Genomic DNA, 23,848 nt, shown 5'->3' with positions numbered 1-23,848 from the left:
AATTAGCGGCCAGTAATGGCCAATAGTTATTCTATAATATAAATAATTAATCAAGGGCAACATATTATTCCACTTGTTAATTATATCAGCACTACGCTCAAAAACCAATGGAATGCTGTGAAAGTATTTAATACGATATACGTGTATTAATGACAATTACTTATTAATGAGCAACACGCGTATAATATTAATTAGTACATACAATTTAATTAATTTGTAACACGTGTCTATTAAAAATAAATTAGTTGTTGTTATGCAAATTTATTTTTAATAAAAATGATATGCGGTTAACTTGTTGCGTCCAACAGTTATCATTTTAATTTTTATACCACCCGTAGCGAATACTTATTACACTACCGTGAACATAGTAAACATTTTTCGCTGTACTTGTTGCATTGGTTTTTTTGTGATATTCGTAGAAATTGTTTGTCTAAAATAAAGCCCTTCATTTTATAAAGGAAAAAAGTATAACTTTATTTTAATGCCGTTTTAAAGGTGTGTGTTAACTGATTTAATACAATAAAGACATGTTATAAACTCGACGACTAAAGCACAACTTATAATTAAAAAGGATGATGACAAACAGTGACATTTTGGTCCGGTACCTTTATAATTAAAATGACTATACGTCTTCCTCAAAAAATTTGTTCTTTATTTAACAAAAATACAATTCTTAACCTCCGCAATAATTTGTCCTCGAACAAGGTTTCCAATTTTGAAGAAAAATTTTCATGATGACCTTTTTTCTTGTCATAGAAATTTGCTTGTTTTTCTCCATTTTAAACAAAAATTTCCGAGATGGCCTTTTTATTTTTACCGTCTTTTTTTGATATTTTCAAAATCACCTTACCCTATTATATTTTAGTATTTTATTTTTGGCAAACTAAATGTTTTTTATGAAATCAGATTTAATTTTAAATACCTATAGTTTTAATTTAAATTTATTATAATAATTTTATTTCATTTATTGTATCAATTTTGCGAACACGCTTCCTGCCGCGTTGTTGGCTACACTGATCCATGAACACCGCGGCAGTCGACGCCATCATCTTTCTTTGACTGTTAGAGGCCCGCCGGGTGCGGTTGTGTACGGTAAGCTCTCCATTTCATTTCGTATCCAAAAACTATTCGTCGCAATTGCTGTTTATGGCTTTCGGATATCGAAATCCATGCGAGCGCTTAGTTTTATTAGTAAGATGTTTGAGATTACATCGGATTCGCAATTTTAGTATTTTGTTTCGGTCGCCATTTTATTTTTCGCCGGCGATATCGTTATATTTGGACGAGAATAGCTCGTTTTAACATAACCTTAAATTTTATTTGTGCAATGTAGTTGCAAGCAAGACCGGCGACCTGTAGTCCACGCGATGTGTAATTGGTTCTCACTTTTTTGAGGTTAGGTCGAACACGTTTTTCGTTGATATAAACTATTATGAATGTTAATTTGCATTTTTTAATGTATTATTATTATTCTTACTAAGCCTTAATGGGCAAAGCTCGATTTGCTTTGAATATAAAATTGAGTTGAATCATTAAGGCAAGAACAAATTCCGAGTTTAATCGCAGGATTGATCTAAATGATTTCTTCTGTTTCAAGCGAGGGAACATTGATTTTTTCTTCTATTTTATTAAAATTTAAAATGTATTTTTTTTTATTAATTGACGTTTTCGTCTTTTACAGGTGAAAAGCCGTCAAGATGGTGAACGGCAGAGTGCCCTCTGTCTTCTCAAAGACATACGTGACACCCAGACGTCCATATGAAAAGACGCGTCTCGACCATGAGTTGAAGATCATCGGCGAGTTCGGTCTCCGCAACAAGCGCGAAGTATGGAGAGTGAAATACACGCTCGCCAAGATCCGTAAAGCCGCCCGAGAACTTCTCACCTTGGACGAGAAAGACTCGAAAAGATTGTTCGAAGGTAGTTATCGAAACCATATCTAAAATCATTAATACCAAATGATGATATCTACATTCTGGCACCTCTAGTCTTAGATTCCAAAAATGCTGTATGAATACAACCTGAAGGCGATTTGAAAGAGACTTCTTTTCTTGATTTATTTTCATAATCTAACGTTTTGTAACTTTTTGCTTGGCAGGTAACGCTCTTCTCCGTCGCCTCGTTCGCATCGGCGTCTTGAACGAAACTCGCATGAAGCTCGATTACGTGTTGGGCTTGAAGATCGAAGATTTCTTGGAAAGACGTCTGCAGACTCAGGTGTTCAAACTGGGATTAGCCAAATCCATTCATCACGCCCGCGTCTTGATCAGACAGAGACACATTCGGTAATTATCTCAATTGGCATTATAAATCGGCCTTATTGGACAAAATTCGATTTGTTTTCGTAGAATTGCATTGAATCATTAAGGCTATATCAAAGATCCGGCTTATTTCCAGACTCGATCTTTATGATCTATTCTGTATATCAATGCGGAAACATATTTTATTATTACACTAAACTTTTACTTACTTTTCGTCTAAATTATATTATAAATGTACAGATACGACGCGTGAAGAGCCGACCAAACGAAACGTCACTTGAATCTTCAACATTTTTCACACAGACCACTAGATTGTCTCATATGGCATTCTACGTCTTGAAATATATTAGTTGAATGACACTCAGTGACGAGGTATTATTCTACGGTCTAAAGATAGCAACAGATTTGTCGAAGGTTTGGTTGTATTTTTATTTTTTTCGTTTCCAGTGTCCGCAAGCAGGTTGTGAACATTCCCTCTTTCATGGTGAGGTTAGACTCGCAGAAGCACATTGACTTCTCGCTCAAGTCTCCGTTCGGCGGCGGCAGGCCCGGACGCGTAAAGAGGAAGAACGCCAAGAAGGGCGCAGGCGGCGCAGCTGCTGCTGACGAAGAAGAAGATTAGACAGCTGCTCTCTTGTGATTTTATTGTTGTATTTTTTGCATTAATAAAATTACTTGGGATTTAACACCAATTTATTTTTTAATTTCTATCATAGCAAATATTGGTACTTTCACCTGTCCTCAAAATAACCTACCTTAAATCTATTTTCAGATTACTAACCTTAGTCCAAGAGCGACAATAAAAGTCATTTAACACATTGTTGTCGGGACACGGATTTTTCCGTTTTTGCGGAACTGCTGCTGGATTGCGGGACCCGTAAAAATCCGTTTTTTGTAGTCTGTTGCTAGAAGTCGGCTCACGTGTTTATCCGTGTAATTTGAACTGCATTTTTTTTTGTTGTCAGCAGCTAGATGTCACTGCTTTGATATTTAGTAAAGACATTATTTTATTCGTCGTCGCATTTATTACATTTCCACCAAATGTATTGTACTAATTTTGATATTGAATTTTTATTCCGTACAAAAAATTAAATAACGAACTATAAACAATTCCTGTTATCCCAAATATCTTCTATTATGTTCAATTCTATTCAAGATACTTCGAGGAATTACTTTCTACCTGATGTAAAAGAAGGGATGGTTGGGAGTGAGAAAACAAAACAAATTCCAATGAAACTTGACCTGGGGTAGATAACAAGCAACAGTCATTGCGACATCTGTGACTTGTTATAAAAAAAAGACATCATTACAGTTACGCGTAAATGTTCGGTCGTTCGGTTGTCTAAAAATAGTTTTACACCCCGAAATGTTTTCACCCGATAAAAATAAATCTGACGATGAATTTTGTGTGGATAATTTATCTGATTATTGATAATTGGACCAAAAGTGTAGCTATGTATCTTTTGACATACCTCTACACAGAGCTACGTGTTTTTAGAGATATCATACGTTGAAAAACTATTCATAAAAACAGATTGTGCCATATTTTAGTTTTATTTAGTGTTTAATTCGATTTTTTATTACATACATTTTTATAGTACTTTTATGTGCAAAATAAACGCAAGTTTCCAGTGAATATAAAACTGTCAACCTCCATGTTTCTTCTTCATTTGATAGTACTGTTTATGGTAAGTCTGGGTTTAAAATTTCATAATTTTATATTGTATAGTATAAAAGTTATGGCGAGTTTCCGAAAAAAAAACGCGGAAATTCTTCGTTTCCGATTAATTCCGCGGCTACTAAAAAATGGCCCGCGCCAGGCTTAAGACAATGCCCGAAATCACCCGACAACAATGTGTTAAATCAATAATTCGATTCAATTAAATCAATTTGGTGTGATACATTTACAAAAGTATCTTTTCAGAACTCAATTTGATAAAATATCTATTTTCGCAGTACAATACTCTTAAGTAATCTCATTATAATCAATTAATCTTGGCAGTTGGTTGAAGGCTGTAAAATAAATACCAAAATCAAACTTGATCTGCTAATTTTATTTTTACTTTGAATGCTGCTAAAAGTATTCTTACGTAATACGTAATATAATAACTCTTGATAACGATCTTAATTAATTTTGAGGATTAAATGATGTATTTTCAATAGTGGCTGATCTACTATCTTAATGAATTGGACCTAATCCGTTTTTCCTAAAATTATAGAAGTTCTTGACAAAAGTACACAACTTATAATACAGATTTTGTATAATAAGTTGATTCATAATCTGATTTTTATACACAGTGGGACTCAATTAGAATACTATGGGAAATTGTTAACCTTCACGAAAAAGCCATTTATTGTTCTCATTTTTACTGCTTTTTAACCCTACACTATAATTTTCTGGAAACTTAAATTGCGGGGGTTCTTCTTTAAAGTCGCGCATAATAATTATGAACGAGACAAAAGAATAACTGAACGTACCACCACAATAGCCTTCGTTATGCCAAAGGGAACGAGTAAACACGTTGTAATTTACCTCCGATGCAGAGAAAAAATGTTTTAGTAGTAGATATATATATCTACTGGTGAAAATGTATTTCGACTTCATTAGTAAAAATATAACATATATGATTTTACTGAAATCATCTTAAAAAATATTTTAGGGATAGATTCGGGACTGTTTTTTTCAGATTTTCTTTGAGGAATAATCCGAGTATTTCTGGCAAAAGTTGGACAATTTGTGGTCATTTTTTTAATACGATTTTATTAAGATTGTAGTATTTCATTGAATGACATGCATTTTTCTAGCCAAATTTAAGGGGCATGTGCCCCCAAATGACGTATCTGTTTTCAACACCTGTGTCAATATTCACACTTCAGAGGTCACCATAACGACCACTTCAACAACGAAAATCTCGCACATTATGTATTTATCAAATCCGATATGAAAGTTAAGACTCGCACATTACACAACGGAAGAGAGATCTCAATAGCATAAAAACAAACCATCAAGGCATTAATCGTTTGTATGAAAATACGCGCCCTAGACAATACGTTTCACTATGGGCCTATTAAAGTTGTTTTTTGGACCTTAGGTTACGGAAATAGTCACCTGGACAGTGTTTTATCTAATATTATCTCGTTCTTTATTTAAATGGACTTAACACAACTTTCAATTGAAGTTGACTTTTGATATGTCAAAAAATTAATAATCGGGTTTATTAAGAAATAATTGCAGTTATATTATAATTAATATATAAATAAACTAATATGAAAAGTAAATTACTCAAGATAATAACAAATTTATTCATATTTATTTTTTACACTTTGAATAGTGAAATAATTATGGTGAATATGATTTATTCCACTTTCAACAAAAACATTATTGCGATAACATTTTACAGATTAATTTATGAGGATATTGTATAACTTTGTAACTTAAATATTTAACTAAAACTACCATTAACTAATTTTCTTCAAAAATGCCGGTACTCTCCAGAGCGCATTTTAAGTATAATATTTAGAATCATGAGCTTGACATTATAATTAAAATAGCCGGATTCGTGAAATGCTGTGAATATTGAGAGTGGAACGGATCATTTTTGCCTGATTTTTTTTGTGGAAGCCGTATTAAAGAAATAAATAAATAGTCAAAATCACCCGTTCTTTACGTTTTTTATATATATTTAATAAAAATAGCATTGTTCATTATTAAAATTAAATCTTTCCTAATGTAATTATTCATAGGCACGCGTGCCGAATTTCAAACCAGGCGCCATTGAAACAATTACTACCCCAGCGAACATGCCATATCGCTAATCGCGATATCGGGCCATTGGCTCCATCCCCAAAAAGTGAGGGTAAAACAACACATGAGTCACTCTCTCCGACCGCTGCTCTTTCGACCATCAAACGGTGGGCCGCGAATAAAAATTAACTAAAAAAATAATCGATTTCATTAATTTTAGATTTAATCCGTTTGATTTTAGGGGTCAGTGGAATTTGTAGAAGGGTTTGTATTTTAGGTCGCTACGAGGGGGTGGGTGTGAATGGGAAGTTTCGGAATCTCAGTAAATACACCCCCGCGGTATGATACGAGAGGGACGGAGGATCGGTATCCTTTGGAAAGACAAGGAGGGCTTGTGTTAATTTAGAAGTCTGCGCATGTGCCCTAACAGATAACGGCAGGGGTAATTATATAAGGGCGAAAGTGTACAACATATGTATGCTTGGTAAAAATATTTTTAATGTGTAATATTAAATTACAATAAATATGTTTCAATTAACACTATTTCTAATTTTCTGCATTATCCAATTAATTAATTGTTTCTTCAAAATTATATTATTATTATATACTATTTAAATATATAATAGAAAATATTCATCTTTTTACTAGTTATTATTGAATATCAAATTTTAAGGTGAATGCAGACAGTTTAATTTCTTATCAGTGATTTCTAATTTTTTAGTTATTTTTGAAAAATCTATACAAAATTCACTCTTGTTTTAAAAATAATATGATTGATTATATTTTTTTATGATGTGTAGTAAATTTTTACCTAATTTAATCATTATATTTATGATTTTTTGAAAGCATATCTTAACCAAATTTTGACCAATAGGAGAGCGCAAAAACAAATTATCACTTCTCAGAAGTCAAAAATTCACGTCAAAAGCAATAAAATCGTGTCGACGCCGTTGCAGTGGGAACACTCGTTACCGAGCGTTCCCACTGCGACGGCGCCGACACGATTTTATTGCTTTTGACGTGAATTTTTGACTTCTGAGAAGTGATAATTGTTTTTGCGCCCTCCTATTGACCAAAATTCGGTTTGAATTTATTTTAACCAATATTCTCATATCATAAGTTCATAGTAATATCGGTAAGTATAGCTATCATATTTTTATTACATATTGTAATATCGAAGTGCAGACTACTATGGAGCAATATGCAAGATGCGACGCCTGTATGTACTTATTTTCTCATGAGAGTTGTAAAACTATAATTAGTTTTACGACTTTCATTAGGTCAAGTTGGGTTTGTGTAATTCGTGCAGGTTAGGTTTGAGTTTGAACAACGAATGTACGTTTCGCAACTGTCAAATTGAGTCTCATAGACATTTTAGAACAGCATATAATTTCATTAACGAGTTAAATTATATTTTTGCTAGGAGAAATATTAACTGGTAAAAATGTATTTGGATTTCACTAGTGAAAATATAGCTTCAATGAAAAGTACACATTCACTGTAACATTTATACATCGCATGTAAATAAGTAATGATAATTATGTAAATGTATATATACTAGCACCTGCCAGGTAAATTATATTTTCACTAGTAAAAATATATATCTACCGGTGATCTGATATCATTGAAATGACATGTTTTAAAAAATGTTTTTTTATAGATTTTCTTACAGGTATAACCCGAGAATTTCTGGTTTAGAATCAGAGACGTCATCTCAGCTTTTATCTATAGCTTCTATTTCATTAAGATTCATAGTATTTAATTGAATGACAAGCATTTTACTGGTTAAATTCCTGTCCCCCTCAAAGGACGACCTTCTGGAAACGTCTGAAATGTGTCTTTATAAGCGTATGCTAAAAGTTTCATTGACTAAAAGAGTCTCCAATGACCGAATTCTATTCATGATAGGACACGATCGAGAATTTCTTTTAACCCAATGAAATTGATATACAGAACAACGACACAGGAAGTGAAATAGAAAAATAGATAACCAAGAAAAGGAAGAAATAAAATATGTAACACTGACAGAAGTATCTATAGAAATAATAAGCACCCGGATTCGATTTAATAACTGGCGAAATTATGAAGATGCTTCCAAGAAAGGCAATAGACTAACATATTTAATTACCGCAGTGTTTAGATTAAAACATGTACCCAGTGCCTAGAAAATAGCAGAAGAAATAATGATTCTCTAGCAAGGAAAACCATTGAACAAAGTAATTAATATTACTTGAATCGTACATTTTCAACAGTTTATTTAAAATTAAACAAAATAACGAATATTCTGAACTAAAAGAAATAAGAACTGAGGTCCCACAAGGAAGTGTCCTAGGGCGAATACTACCGAAAAACTGCAACAAGCCGCTGATAGGAGCAAAACATCACAAATTGGAGCAAAAAATGTAAAATAAAGTTGAATGAATTAAAATCGGTATATATCAACTTAACCAGTAAAAATATGCAATAATATTCCATTTGGAAATATAGCTAAATACCTTGACATGACATTGGACACCAAACTGCGGTGGATGGAACATATTAAAAAGAAAAAAGAAGAACTTATTAGAACTTAAGCATAAAATATAGAAAGCTATATTGGCTTATATGAAGAAATTCCAAACTATTAAAAGGCATTGTTCGTATGTATGTACTCTATATACTCAAAAACTACTGAACCAATTTCGCTGAAAATTTCACAGTTTGTTCTTATTAGTGCCGGGAACGTTTGAATCCGACAAGTAACGCTGTTGTTTTTATAGCGTTGAAGGACGCTACGCGATAAGACGTCAAATCATGATGCCACATCGCCACCGTCATATTTTTCTTTCCATAAATTAAGTTATAGACCCGTTTGATGATTTGAAGTGACCCATTTCAGTTCTGCAAATATAATTTTTTTAACGTGTTACGATGTCACGACTAGACCACATATATGGTTGTTAGGACCAAAAATATTCACTGACCCTAATAGTCTTTTTAATAGTCACATTTTAATTATTTTGACCCGCAGCCAAAAAATGTTGCCGAGACTTGTTATAGATGTTCGCCACAGCTCTATAATTTTGACGTAACATCACCGTCGTCATATTTTTCTTTGTTTAAATATATCTTAATTTGGTATTAAATAATCGCACCCTGTCATATACAACACATAAAAATAATTTTTAGATTCTCGATGCCGTACTAATTATGTATCTCAAATTAAAGTGTGTCTCAAATTCTTGGTATAATGACCATGAACCATCCAGTGGGGCAAAGCTGAACTCTGGTTTTGAAAATATATTTCTTTAAATAATACATTTTTTAATATTCAATTGTTATATATTAATTTTAATAATCGATTTTAGGTTGTTGTTGCATAATAATTCCACCAAAACGACAAACTATTGGTCGTCGCACAAATATCAATTGCATTGGATCAAACATTGCAAGATTTTCGTGGAAACGGCAGCCATTCGGCGGTGCGCTAATATTATTAGCAGGTAATTTACGTCAGACATTACCTGTTATACAATGTTCAACACCAGCTGATGAATTAAATGCGCATTTAAAGCATCAAAATTGTAGAAACACGTTAATAAATTTACATTAACTACAAATATGCGTGTACAAACTTTTGGACGCCTAAAGGTGAACATAGTGTTTAAACATAAGTTATTAAAATTATTTATTGATCATAAACAATACCAGTTTTTATTTTAAAAACATAGATAAAGGAAGATAGAGTACCTCAGACACACAATTCAAGCATGAAAAAAATTGAAGGTTAAAAATGTATATGAAGAAAGAAGAAGTCTTGGTTGCGAAACATATCCATAAGAAGAAGAGTTTCATGCAGGGAAGGATACTTGAAACTTATAATAAGAAGAAGATGGAGTTTCTGTTCAACAATTGCTCTCTATAAATCTACACGAACAAAGGTTTGACTAAACAAAACATGAATGATGGTAATATTTAAGTCAATAAAAAAATTAATTATAACCTATTACCAAATCATTAAAACTTTTCAATCCATATTTCATAAGCTTCAATACACATATCTAGATAAAATAAGCATTGTTGTATGTATCTGTCAGTGACCCACAAATGCCTACTTTGGAAGTAACGTTTTCACTAGGAATCAGAGGCGGAGTTAAGCAATAACATTAATTTAACAATTAAATTGATCTCTCTCCCATTTATCCAAGCTTCGTCGATGGACCAGTATACAATCCAAAATTGATACTTCAATCACAATAAAATTTTAACCTATAATTAATAATTATTATTTTTTAGCACATTGTTGATGAATAATTATATCTGCAATACACTTGCACCATTTTGATACTGTCACTTGTCAAACCGCGACCTGCGCTTGAGCGCCCCTGCTTTAGGGAAATGCAGGGAACTTTCACTTGGGAGCTAACCTCGTGCATGCACCCCGACGGCGCCATTGCCGAGCGTCGCGAGCGTCTCTACAATTTTCACAGAATTTCCCACAAAAATCGCCATTTCACGCCAAAAACAAACCGGACACGTGTGATAGTGGCGAAAACCGCTAGGGCGAAACGACAAAAACGAAACCATCATAACAAACAGGTGAGCAAATTGTGACATTTATAACTTATTTTTTTTAAGTGTGCATGTTTTCTTTGTTTTATACATGCAATATATGTATATAATAATCAAGGCACGAAATGGATTTGAGAGAAACGGAGCGCAGCTCTATTAAATAAACTAATAAAAACATTGAGCCTTGATTTGCTAAATAATATATATATGTATTAATCTTTACATTTAATATAAAAATAAGGGTTGTTATTGTTGTGTTGCAGTTACATTTTCGCTTAAGAGATGGCGTTGCGATGCAACTCGACTGTTCGGTGACAGTTGTTGATTGTCGCCGCAAGGTGGCGGATGCGTCGATTTAGCAAAGTTTCGAACCAATTTTAATGAAAAGTGCCTGAAACAGGTGGTGCCTTACTCGACAATGATTAAAAATGCAATTCAACGTACAAATTAAATAAAATTATATATTTTGCTACACCCAAAATCGGGCGGCTTGGCTAGCGTACATAAGCGAATAATTCCAAACCATGTCTTTGTGGTTGAGTGGCATAAGTCAGGTGCACGAGCATCAACATCATCCGCCTACGACTACGGCGGTGGCGATTTCTGCTAACACTTCTATGGAATCTGGAATAGAAGCTGGGCCTATACCGACAATAACTGGATCGCTGGGATCTGGGACTAGAGGCTCTCTGGGAACTATATCGAGAATTGGCATAGATAACGAGCCCATGTACGATACGGATAATACTGATTTGGGATCAGACGTGGATGAGGCAGAGTTGAGAAGGGAACTGCTGAACGACGTGAGCGCTTAAATAATTATTTATCAAACTCGTCCAAATCATATATTAGAAACATCTGACTCCAGTTATAATTTTTGCCACCCAACGCGCGTAGAACTTAAGATTTTTACACTTTAAAAGTTTGTCAAAACAGTTTATTTATTCTATGAGTTCATCTCTGACAACAAAAGAGGGGAATAATACACGAAAGATATGGATTCTTGACTCATATGGACCAGTGTATTTTGAGTAATATTCATTTGAACCCCCCTTAGTATGAATGCAAGATAACCGAGCGTTTCTCCTCAGATTTAAATTTATATTTTTCGTGGAAAAAATATTTTTTGTAAATTATTTTATTGAGTACATGTAACCCTTTGACCGCGAATGACACATAATAGAAGTCATCAAGAAAATTGCCAGTATGCATTAGGAACCTAAGCGTGTCATGAACTTTTGAGCCTTGTAATATGTTTTTTTTTTGTATAATTTAAGGTTGAATAATAGTTTAATTTATTGAAATAATGCATAAAAAATATTTATTAATTTAATTTTTTTGATAATTTTTTAATTAGTACAATAAAGGGGCACGAATTTTTTTTGTATTATGAAATATTATTGTGTATTTTTAAATAATATAATATTGTATACACTGTGATATATGTACATACAAAAGACTCATTTTCTAACCTTTACATTATATGTACATATATTAAAAACAAAATTTTATTGACATTGAATCTAACTATCTGATTTCCATATTAAGATTTATTAAATAATCAGATAAATACGTTTCAGATCAAATCTATTCTCAGACCAAACCAAATTAAATTCTGGTCTTCTTGGTTCGGATATTATGAGTGACTTGGACGAGTTTGATATTTAACAATACATTTACTAAAACTATAAACGGCATCTAATTCGTTTATTTATCTTTCAGAAATGGCGTATTTTGTTCGATAAGGTAAATCATATGTTTGTTTTTATTTTATATCTAAAGTAGTTTCATACTTTATGTTAAACCGTTTATTTTTCAGTATGATCCTGAAGGATTCGGTGAAATTCCTTGGCCTGATTTTCTTAAGGCATTGAAAACACCAGAACTTCAGGTGCATATACCAAGCAACAAAAGAGATGTGAGTCGTATTTTTGCTACTATACATACAATAAGTAACCAAAACATAAATGGGTTTGATTTATTTCAAGAAATATGGGTATTTAAATAAATATTTTGTGCAAAACGAAAATACAAAACGAAGTGTATGTTCAATAAACAAATAAGATTGAGCAAAATTTTATTTGTAATGTGCACTAAAATGAATGATTTGTGTATTAAAAGCTTAAGGAATTATGTATTGATTAATATTATAATTATTTTATTATAAAAAACTTGTTTTTCGAGTATATGTTCTAAAAAATATATTTTAAATTTTTTTGAGAAGTTTTTCAAAAATATTTTAGCCATGAAGTGGTTAAAATATTAGAAAAATAAATATTTAATTATATTCATACTTTTGACTGTAACAGTTGCGAAACGTCCAATTGCACACTACAAATAAAATATTGCTAAATTCAATATTTTTTGGTTGAAAGTAGTTTTTTTAATATTTGAATGCACAATTTATTCGTTTTATATATTGTTCAATGTAAATTTTTTAATAAATAAATATAAATTTATTTAATGCTCATTTTTAAATATTTGATTACACAAATCATTCGTTTTAATGCACACTACAAATAAAACAGTACATAGGAATATTTAAGCTTAATTTGTCAAAAATAAATAAAATAATTTATATGCAACTTATATGTTAATAATATTTGAAAAGATCACATAATGCTATTAAAGTTATATTAATATAAAACGATAATGATTAAAAACAGATTTTTGCACAATTAACATAGTCAATCTACCGTTAAAAAGCTATAAATATTAAACCAAAACATAAGTGTATATGAAAATAGTAAAACCAAAAAATATCCTAACCGACAATATGAATAAGTAACCCTTTAACTGCCGAAGTCATATTTATCGGCTTTTGCTACTTTGGCGAGAATTTCCTGATTCGACGTCATCATGGAATACATTTTTATTAGTCTGAAGGGGTGAATAACATTTTTCAGATACATATTTTTATTATTTAATACGTCGATATTTATTTAGTAATCAAAAAGACTTTTATTGCCGAAGTCTGATATATATTTTTTTTGCTATTTTGGAGATAATTTCATAATTCGACGTTATCATTGAAGAAATAATGGGTTATATTTATATTAGCATGTAGGGATGATTAGCATTTTTTAGGACATCTATTTTATATTATGTAATACATCGATATTTAGGCAGCAAAAAGGTTAAACCTTTGATGTTCGAATATTATTTAAACAAATATTGAAAAACACAGGTAAAAGAATATGACCTACATATATAATATAACTATCTAGCTACATAAATATTGAGTGTATTATTAACAAATAAGGCAATATATACAAATGTAAATATAAAATTGTACATTTTATAAGGGCTACAAAATATTTCAGCACAAAAATAATTTAATCTAAAGCAAACAATTTATAAACAATAATTTTTTATTTTATCAAAAAATATATTAATATTATGATTCGACATATTTTACTATATTTATATAAATAATCAATGGCTTGAATTGCTTTAGCATATAACATCAAAAATAGTTAGCCAACCAAATAATTATTATTTATATTGAAGTAATTTAAATTTCCATGACACGATTGAATAAAAAAAATGTTTAGCTTAGCCTCGAAAGTATCATAAACATGCAAATATCGAATAGTTAAAATAGGCGATTTTATCCATTTATCGGATATTCACATTGAGAACTACTTCATAGTAATAATTTCTTTCATGTCACGTCGGATTTTAAGTTTGTGGACTGAATAAAAAAATCGCAGATTTTATAGCTTGTCGAAAATTTCATTCAACAAGTGGCTTCCGGTACTTAAAAACCCAATCGCTCGATTAGAAAATTTCGATCCCAGATAGGGGCAATGTTATTTTAAAATTTGCCTAATAGCTTTTAGTGACCTTGGTTCTGCGACAACTTAAAAATCAGTGTAGACTTTATTTTATAGCATATCTTTTTTTAGGTTTTATTGGAAAAGGCAAGGCAGTCGAAGAACGATGCAATCACCTTTCAAGAGTTCGTGAATACGGTGAGTACTTTATTTTGATCATACTGTCCCAATTAAGGGGGCAAGTGTCGAAAGTCGGTGCGCGGCCGCGTGTGAAGGCGATTCGATCGATAGAGATAAAGTTTAAAAAAAATAGAAAAAGAGGTCTCGTTTGGCGCCCCGATGTGGGGGACCCCGAAGCGAATGAATATGATGATCGCAGTCACATAAATTCCAAGCGGGCTGTGACCAAGACCGAATAAACATTATTATTTTTTATGCTCGCTTTTGTTTACGTGGGCCAACTGAGAAATCAGGGTAAAACACGGCGAGGGTCGTGTCAATAGTTAAATCTGATAATATTTATAAATAGTCAGTTTTATATATATGCGACACCAATACTTAAAATATGCATTAATCTGATAATAATATTATTCAATGCAAGAAACACGACGTCCGGACGGCAGCTTGTCATATTTGCGCGCGATCGAAAAATGTGCCAAATAATCGCAATTTTTAAATTGTCATCTTATTAAAATTACACTACTGATAATTATAAAAGTTTGTATGTGCACTCATCAATACAATATCAGTGAAAACTTTTCGGTCGTAAATATTCAATTTACGCAAAATCTTTGTCGGCTTTTGCAAAATGCCATAAGGCATAAAAATGATACTTCAGAATACGAACACCACATCTGTGACTATCCTAGAATTTGTCGTCATCAATTCTAAATAAGAATTCGTTATGGTGTGACATTTATATAAACCGATCTAGGAAAATACATAAGGATATTAGAAACGATTTATTTTGACAAAATCAAGTACCACTAATTATTTTTTAATTATTCAATTTTACATGAAAAAAAATATAATAACGATTTCTGTTAGAAGAATATACCATCAAAAATATAATTAATCCCTTTTGGTGCCCTAAAATATTCAAAGATGTCAGTAAGAGTCTGTTGAAGTCCCCAATTTTATAAATTGACCACGTGACCACGATGCAGCTCTCGACAGGCGCATTGACCATAGGACGCCTACGCGCATACTGAAATTGAACCGATTTACTCGTTCTATCTCAGTTTGCGAAACACCATATCATTATCTCTCTCACTCTCGTCACTTAACACGCGAAAGAGCGAAAGGGGAAATATTTCACCGCTCGCGCTCGAAAGAGCAGCTCCAACTTCGATCTCTATGACTCCTGTACGTTTGCCGACAATGTTCGGAAGCGCTCAAAGCTGGCCAAGTAACCGGTGTAGTGTGCAATAGTGGCCGCTCCATTTAATTTATATAAATTTATTGGGCATTTTGTATTAAAAATATGTTTTTTATAGAAAAAATGTTATTTTTACCATCCGCGCAGTGAATAAATACAGTTTCACTGATATTGACTAGTGGAATTATAAATGAAATGACCTAGTTAGTAAAATTATTTATACCATTGAAAATTTAAGTTCACTATATCAGATAAGAAACGTACATTTCTTGTTCAAATCCAAACCTATCCTGATAAAAGATCTAAAACAAATTATAGTTTTTGAACTTCCATTAAAATAATTCGTTTAGGTTATGTTTGAGTTTTAACAGCAAATGGACGTTTTGCAACTGTCAAATTGAGTTTCATAGATATTTTAGAACAGCATATGATTAAAACCTCTTTAAATACATCTTCATTAAAAAAAATTGTAGACTTGTCACACCGGCAATAAGTCAATGAATAAGCGAGGGGGAGATGTAAGAATTTGCCCCCCCCCCTCCACATGGAATTGATCAGAAAAATGTATGTCACTTTTGAGATCTCTCTGCAGTTGTGTGATGTGTGAGGTCTTTAACTTTCATAACGGATTTTATAATTACATAGAGTGCGAGATTTTCGTTGTTGAAGTGTTCGTTATGGTAACGTATCACTGTCAACGTTTGTATAATGCATATCGATGGTGGATATATACTTTTTAAATCGATTATTTTCATTCTAAACTATGTATATTTTTATGGTTTATTACTTGGCATCATGCTGTTGTATTACTATCGCAATACCTGTCACTTCAATATAATATTTCTTTAAGCTAAGGCGCTTGAACGACGCATGGGAAATTTCTTTTCCCCTCCAACAACCCCATTGCTACAATCATATTTGATTAAAATAAAACACATCGAACCAACGAAACGATCCTCGTCGAAGGTGTGATGAGAAACCCAGTTGTGTTGAAACATTCCCGTGTCGTATCAGACCGCCCCGTCGGATCCAAATCGGGCAATCTCGTACGAAACACACGTAAATAAATCTATGCACACAATGCAGGATTGTTATAATATTTATTACATACCTACATATGATAATTTTCGCGTTTGACAGAGGTCATTATATATCGCACAATGCGGTCCCGCTCCGAAATAATGGCTCTATTAATTAAACGTATTTTGACACATGATTAAGCGCGTGTAATTGAAAATAGGCATCGGCCTGTCGTAAAACGGTCCTCGGCTCGTTTTTATGTCGCTAATTAAGCCATAACGCCGACTTAATTAATTGGTGGTCGAGATATATACCCGAGTGAGGATAAAATGAAAAAAAGCGAAGGCCCCGGGTACGTTTTTTTGAGGTCCAGCTCCTTTTTGCTCTTCGCGGCGATCGTATCGCATACAAGTCGAGGGTATAGCTTTTGATTAGATTAGGTCGAAATTATTCAAACGATCCATTTATTTCTTGGCGAATTCCTGAGCATGACGATTGCCGTGAAAATGAGTCGAGACTAATTTATATTTTAATAAATCATAATCTTTAGACTGAAAAACTGGAAATAGTTTATTTTATACATTTTTTTATATATATTAAAGAGGAATGTAAATATAGTGGAATTAAAGTGGCAGGTCTTTGCTGGCGTGTCGAGTTGTATTATTGTCGGCTGTATTCCTGCGGAGCAGCTGTGATTTGTCTCCTGGATCGTCTCTGCTCGTGTACTGCTGTGACTCCGTGGCGTCATCTGTGTATTCCCCTCCCTGTCATAAAATACAACATATTTTATAATTCTGGTTCAAAGCAGCTCTGGCGAATTTTGTCTGTGGAACAGCTGGAATTTTCTGAACGATGGCTGGCGTCTCTCGTGTTTATGCGGTTGCTTGGTATAGTCCATCCAAGATGTTAGCGCTCATCGTTGTGTTGGAAATAAGGGTGCGTGTACGCAAGCATACATACATACATACACAGTTTTCCACGAATTTGCTTACACCGATAGGATAACGTTAACTTTTTAAGGGTAGGGTGACCATACGCTGGAAATTGAATTAAAAATTATAATGTGTTATATTTTTATTATAAATTATTGTCATGTTGTGGTTTTTGGAATCAATAAAACAATTTCTGTAATATTCTATTGGTATTTAAAAAAAAATTATATTGAACAGATATTGAACATGGAGAGTGATACCAAAACTGCTCTCATTTTTTTGAGTTAAATATGTATATAAATAAATAAAATAAGTAAGAAAGTGATATTTTACACTTTCCTCAGCAAATTAAATTAAAAAAGTAAAAATTAATAGCACTTGTAATTTCACATGGTCACCATATTATCTTTTCTCACCAATACTGTGACGATGAGCGTTCATATCTTGGACGGACTGTACGTCTCTGTTGATGTGACTTTCTGTCGCCTCCTCTTCTATGGTAAAATGTCACGTGACAGCTTTGGCGAATCGCAGATGAGGATGTTTGCGAGCCAATTGCATCGCTTATTAGTTTGATACACAGGAAATGTGTTCATGCCTTAAAATAGAAACGGTCCAAATGGTCACTCCAGCTATCGGTAACATAAGGCTAAAATTTCAGACATATTTTTTAAATTAAATTATTTTCAGGATAGATTCGAGACTGTTTTTTTTCTTTGAGGGAAGGATAACCCGAGAATTTCTGGTTTAGAATCAGTAACATCATTTCAGCTTTTTTTTAAATACATCTATTTAATTAAGATTCATAGTATTTAATTAAATGAATACATTTTTCTGGCCAAATTGAAGTGGAGAGGGGGTGGATTCATATAACTTTTACCCTCTCCCAAATAACAATCGTGATTTTCTAGCTAGCGCGCGTCTTTTCCGAGCAAAGAGTAGTTTTTTCAGCGGTACTTATTGGTTAATAATGTTTCGGAACGAATGTGCTATTAGGTAATACATTAAATATTTTTAATTGGTCACTAGATCTCTCTTCTATTGTGCTTAAATTTTATGGTACGGGTGATCTCTTGTTTGAAATGGTCGTTTGAGTGACTACTAAATTATAATAAATTGTACAAGTAGTTGAAGGCCAACAGTTCATTAGTGGGACAAAAGCGGCAATGAATCGCTCAAATTTCTTATTATATGCGGACGACGAGAGGGCAGTAGATTTCGGATTCCATTGATCTGCTGGAAAAAATCTCAAATCTTTACGGAAGTTAGCTTTCGGTAGCCTCTCTGTGCCATGAAATACATTAAGTCTTAGTATGCTGAAGGAATACTTCTACCATTTTTATGGATATATTCTCGACGGGCCTTTCTTTATCATCCATTCTTATTTCCAAATGCGTTAAGATACATTTCATAGTTAATGCGCAGTAGTCTTTATGTAATTAAACACTTTCAGTGCTCAAGGAATTCCAAGCATAGGTCCTCGAGGGCGGTCATAGTTCTCGATTGCGTCCTCTGTTATTGACTGTAAAAACTAGGACTGGAACACTTGCCAACTCTACTCTGGAACTGGTCGTCCGACTGCTTAATTCGATGCATTGAAATGTTGATATGATCTCGAATTAATTCAGGTTGTATGGAACAGAGCACATATGTTAAAGTGATTTTTATTTATGAGGTTAACTTGTTACAATGGTCGATTTTAATATATAAATAAGTGCAATATTTATCGTGATATAAATTCAGGCAGATGAGGAAACATCATCTGTGATAACCAAATCCTGGATCTACATATTATACATGATTTTTTGAACGGTATATAAATTGTACTCAATTAAAATATTTGTTTCCACCTTTTTTATTATCTCGGGCCACCCGGTCCTGTGTTATCATTGTCGGGCTAATTTTATTTGAATTTCCACCGAGCTGACACTTACGAGTTTCGGTTTTATTGCTCGCATCGCCGGTCAGCGTATAAATTGAGATCGCTCCTTTATCCTTACGAAGTTTCATCTTTACGATAATCCGATCGATCGACTTTTTAGAATTGGGCAAATCTGACTAACATCATATTATTTATATTCTTCGCACACTTTATATTATTAATGTGATGTATAAATATAATATTTGTTTAATGGAGACGAGCTTAAACAATGAGGTCACCTTTTGAAGCTTTTCGAGAGGTCCCACGGTCTCATTAAAAACTCGCGTGAGAAGCGCTCCTCGTGTGTTGTCATTAAGCAAATACAATGAAAACAATCGGGGGCTACGTTTAAGTGCGCCGCTTCGACTACAACAATTTCTATAAACGAACTATATTTTAATTGATTTTTTTGTCGTCTTCGTTATCGTCGTCGATAAATTATTTTGCAATTAAACAATAATTTAGTGGGATCGAGATAAGTTTTGTATAGAATGTTTGGATTCCTCCATCACTGGTGTTGTAAAGTGTTTTAGGGTCGAGTCATTTGTTAAAGCAGGACATGGCAAATCCGAGATAAGGACTCAATCTGGCGACAGATAAAAACTGTTAACATTCCGAAGGTGAAATACGGGCAGACAGACTCGAAGATGACCGGTCGATGATGATTATTCCGCGAAATTAGAAAAAATACAAATATAACATTGGAAATGATCTGAAAGCCGTTAAAATATAAAGTAAATTTTTTATTTATGATTGTATTATATTTATATTTTAGAAGAATAGTTATTTTTTTTAGATATTTTCTGTTCCATAAATTGTTTTTTTTTAACAATTTTGCTTTAACAAAATATTTTTGCGGTTTATTATATATATTAATATGCACAGTATATTTAAAAATAATTTTAATCTAATAATTATGAATTTCTTAAGTAGAAAAAAAATAATTGATATTAAAATATTGATTGCATCCAATTTAATACAACATGCTAATTTTACAATTAACATTAGTTTTAGTTATATATTTTTAATATTTAAAATTTTTTGCTATAACTATAAATAAACTACATTTGCTAGAAGTGAATGAAATTATTCTTTCAGAATCAGGTAGTTTTCTTTATATAAATAAAATACGTATTTTAGTATTTTAATTAATAACTTTTTATTCTATATAATAATTAGGTTATAAAACATGTTTTCCTTTCTTAATTTTTTGAAATAGCTACTATTTTAAAACAATATGTAGATCAAACAAATTAACAAACCAGACCGATATATTTTTAAAAGTTATATAGAAATTTAAATAGTGGTTATAAAAATCTAAATATCTTACATATTATCAAAAAAAATTGCGCTCTTCATATTTTTTGTGGGATTTTAAATTATGATTTTTTGGACAATAGCAATTTTTTTTTTAAATAATCAGATTGAATTTAGATATTTAAAAGATCTATTTTTTCTTTTTCTAGCCGTTTTTATCTGTAATACTTTCAAGCAAATTTAAAAAAATGAAGGCGGATCAGGTGGAATAAAAACTTAGCTGAAATATTTCTATGTAAAAAAATGTTGATTATATTTAATTAAAACTATAGTTGTATTGTGTTCTCAAACACCGTTATATCCCATATAAATGACATAAAATTTATATAAAAAACATTATTGATTTGTTAACCTTTTATCGAGATTTTTTAATAGCAGCCATTTTGATTATGCTGGGTAACAAAATTATCTGAGATATTCATATAATATATTTGAAAAAGGATTTAAAGAAAATTTAATTAAAACTAAAATACAAAAACAGATATATCGATGGCTTAAAGGGTAAATTTGCTAACACCACCTCTGAATAAAAATTACTTCTAGTCATCTTGTATCTTTAATCGAAATAAATGCTTTAAAATAGCTATCTCCAAAATCTCCAATTTAAAATCAAAATTTCATATCAAGAAAATTGAGATATTGTTGTCTTTTTAGTTTTTTGTTTCTCTTGAAATTTTCTTTATTTTCCTTTTTACCAGGGTGGTCTTAAAATTCGTGGGAACCTCTCCGTCCCGAAATTCGCGCACTCCTTTCAAGCACCGTTCAAGATCGGGGCAAATGGAAAATACCACGCTCCTTTATGAGGTCCTTTTTTGCCTAAGATGTGTTATTCACGCGCATGATCGTTCATAATCTAAATTCCTCGGGTCCCAAAAATAAATTGACAAAAAGACGACACGACGCCGAGCGCTAAGGTGACAGGTCCCCACGAATTAATTAATTATTTAACGCTTCCATTAAACTTTTTCAACACGAGACCCGATAAAAATTTAAATGATGGGCCAGCCCTTTTTATTTGTTTTTGTTTATCGTTTTACTTTAAACAACTCCGAAGATCGAGCTTTGTTTATCTTAATAGGCCGATTTATGCGTAAATGGGTACGAACATCGGTAATGACGAGATGACACAATAAGTGAAGATCTTTCGATAAAAGTAATTCAATTTCAGCTCCTAAGGGGTATTTGGCGATTGTTTGATTTATCTCGTTTGTAAATCTCTCACTTTTAGGCGTTTGCAACGCTCGGTGATTAATCAAACGCCTGTCGAGTGTCAGACAGGTAAAATTTTCACAGGTAGACTATTTGTTTCAAAGACGCCGACGTACAGTCTCTTGTGTGGCTTTTTTGAAAATAATTACTTCATACTATTTTAATGTTTGTTATGCTTGACAATTTGTATAATAATATATTATACAAATATGTAGTAGTACTATTTGCTCTATTTAACTAAAGTGAAAGGTGTGAATTTATATGATAATAGAGATACAATTGTAAAATAGTGTAATATTTTATTAAATTATTACACGATATAACACATTTTTTCTACAAATATAAAATAGTAAAATACAAATGCATCGATTTGAAGATTTCAGTTGAGTGAATATTTTTTTCTCTGTAAGGTCATGGTTTTTAGAATATTATAATTATATTACTGATTATGAAGGAGCTATTAGTGTAAGCAAAAACAATTACTAAAATAGATTATATTATCATTATTAAAATACGATCAATTGTTGTAGCGATTTTTATAAAGAAAATATATTTTTTTCTATTTTAAAATCCATAATTATAAAGTAGATATCAAAATGTTGCTCTTAGTGTATATAATATAATGTTTAAAATTTATCTAATTATATTATAATAAATCAGGAAATATATATTTTTTTATATTATTATATTAAAATATTTTTAGTATAAATAAATTTATGTATAGAAGTGTGTAAAAGAGCTTTTATTTTTATTTAAATTTTATTTTTATATCTATTATATAACTTTTTGCCCTCTTTATAGAGATATTTACTAGTTTTATTTCAATATAATTAAAAATACGGCAGTTATCGTGTCCTCCTTTCACATGATGGTGTATCAGGATGCCTAAAAAACTTAGCCGTGATATTCACAAGATTTATTTAAAAAGAGCTACATTATATAATTAAAACTACAGCAGTTGCCCTGCCTTAAAAAACCGTTATATTCAGTATAATATATGTTTTTTTAAATTTAAATAGCATTTTAATTTATTTTATAAAATATTTATCTAAATTTTTCTGGAAAAAAATGAACAGAGTTTATTCTATTTTAAATTTAAATTTATTTAAAAAAAATATTTTAGCATTTTTTACTATTCTCAAGTATTTTTTCAAAAAGTTACGAGTTTTTTTATTGATTTGAATAGCATCCATTATGAAACGAAATGGCGGATCAAATTTGTTAATATATTATACTTAGCCGAGATATTTTTTAAACAAGCTTTGTGCCAATATGACTAAAACTACGGCATATTTCGAGATGAAATGGCAGATCAGGTTAGATAACGAATTTAATCTAATGCCTGCACTTAACTCTCTGGAAGTTTTCCGAACCGAAGTTACAACTGAAGTCGGCCGAGACCTACGACTTCGAGTAAGCGACCACAGTGCCGCAAATTTCATATGCCGTCCGGACGGCGGTCGTTTATGAGATCCGGATGGCGGCTTCTGTCACATACAGTCAACATATTTGCGCGCGATCCAAAAATGTGCCAAATAATCGCAAATTTTAAATTGTCATATTATTAAAACTACTGATCATTATAAAAGTTTGTGTGGGCAATCACTAATACAATATCAGGGAAAACTTTTTGGTCGTAAATATTTAATTTACGCAAAATGTTTGTCGGCTTTTGCAAAATGCCATAAGGCATAAAAATGATACTTCAAAATACGAACACCACATCTGTGACTGTCCT

General features: G+C 31.9%; 2 protein-coding genes across 4 annotated transcripts in view; both read left to right on the top strand.

Annotated features, from left to right (window-relative positions):
• Positions 1–1,049: 1,049 nt before the first annotated feature.
• Positions 1,050–2,953, top strand: RpS9 (ribosomal protein S9). Of its 2 annotated transcripts, XR_015811096.1 has the most exons (5): positions 1,050–1,092; positions 1,682–1,920; positions 2,099–2,285; positions 2,502–2,633; positions 2,709–2,953. XR_015811096.1 is itself a non-coding variant. In XM_088195304.1 (4 exons), exons 2-4 carry the CDS (start codon positions 1,698–1,700, stop codon positions 2,881–2,883), a joined length of 585 nt encoding a protein of 194 aa, XP_088051430.1. In that variant the 5' UTR covers positions 1,050–1,092; positions 1,682–1,697; the 3' UTR covers positions 2,884–2,953. The 2 variants fall into 2 exon arrangements, 1 of the variants encoding a protein (XP_088051430.1); XM_088195304.1 differs by lacking the exon at positions 2,502–2,633.
• A 5,991-nt stretch (positions 2,954–8,944) lies between these two features.
• The window catches only part of stet (rhomboid serine protease stem cell tumor), a 180,796-nt gene continuing 165,892 nt past the window's right edge, over positions 8,945–23,848 (top strand). Inside the window, exons 1-8 of one of the 2 annotated variants that reach the window (XM_088195298.1) lie at positions 8,945–9,073; positions 9,175–9,274; positions 9,354–9,636; positions 9,717–10,584; positions 10,821–11,360; positions 12,280–12,303; positions 12,377–12,475; positions 14,466–14,531. In XM_088195298.1, coding sequence (XP_088051424.1) covers positions 11,082–11,360; positions 12,280–12,303; positions 12,377–12,475; positions 14,466–14,531 — 468 coding nt within the window. In that variant the 5' untranslated portion in view covers positions 8,945–9,073; positions 9,175–9,274; positions 9,354–9,636; positions 9,717–10,584; positions 10,821–11,081. Of the gene's footprint in view, positions 9,275–9,353; positions 9,637–9,716; positions 10,585–10,820; positions 11,361–12,279; positions 12,304–12,376; positions 12,476–14,465; positions 14,532–23,848 lie in introns of both variants that reach the window. The other variant, XM_088195299.1, reaches the window with a different exon arrangement.

Source organism: Plectrocnemia conspersa, unplaced genomic scaffold (genome assembly GCF_051122295.1).
Source record: "Plectrocnemia conspersa isolate PC_06_02 unplaced genomic scaffold, ASM5112229v1 ptg000010l, whole genome shotgun sequence".
In the NCBI taxonomy this organism is placed as follows: domain Eukaryota; kingdom Metazoa; phylum Arthropoda; class Insecta; order Trichoptera; family Polycentropodidae; genus Plectrocnemia; species Plectrocnemia conspersa.
Note: the sequence above shows the minus strand (reverse complement) of the source record. Positions and strands in the feature narration are given on the sequence as shown.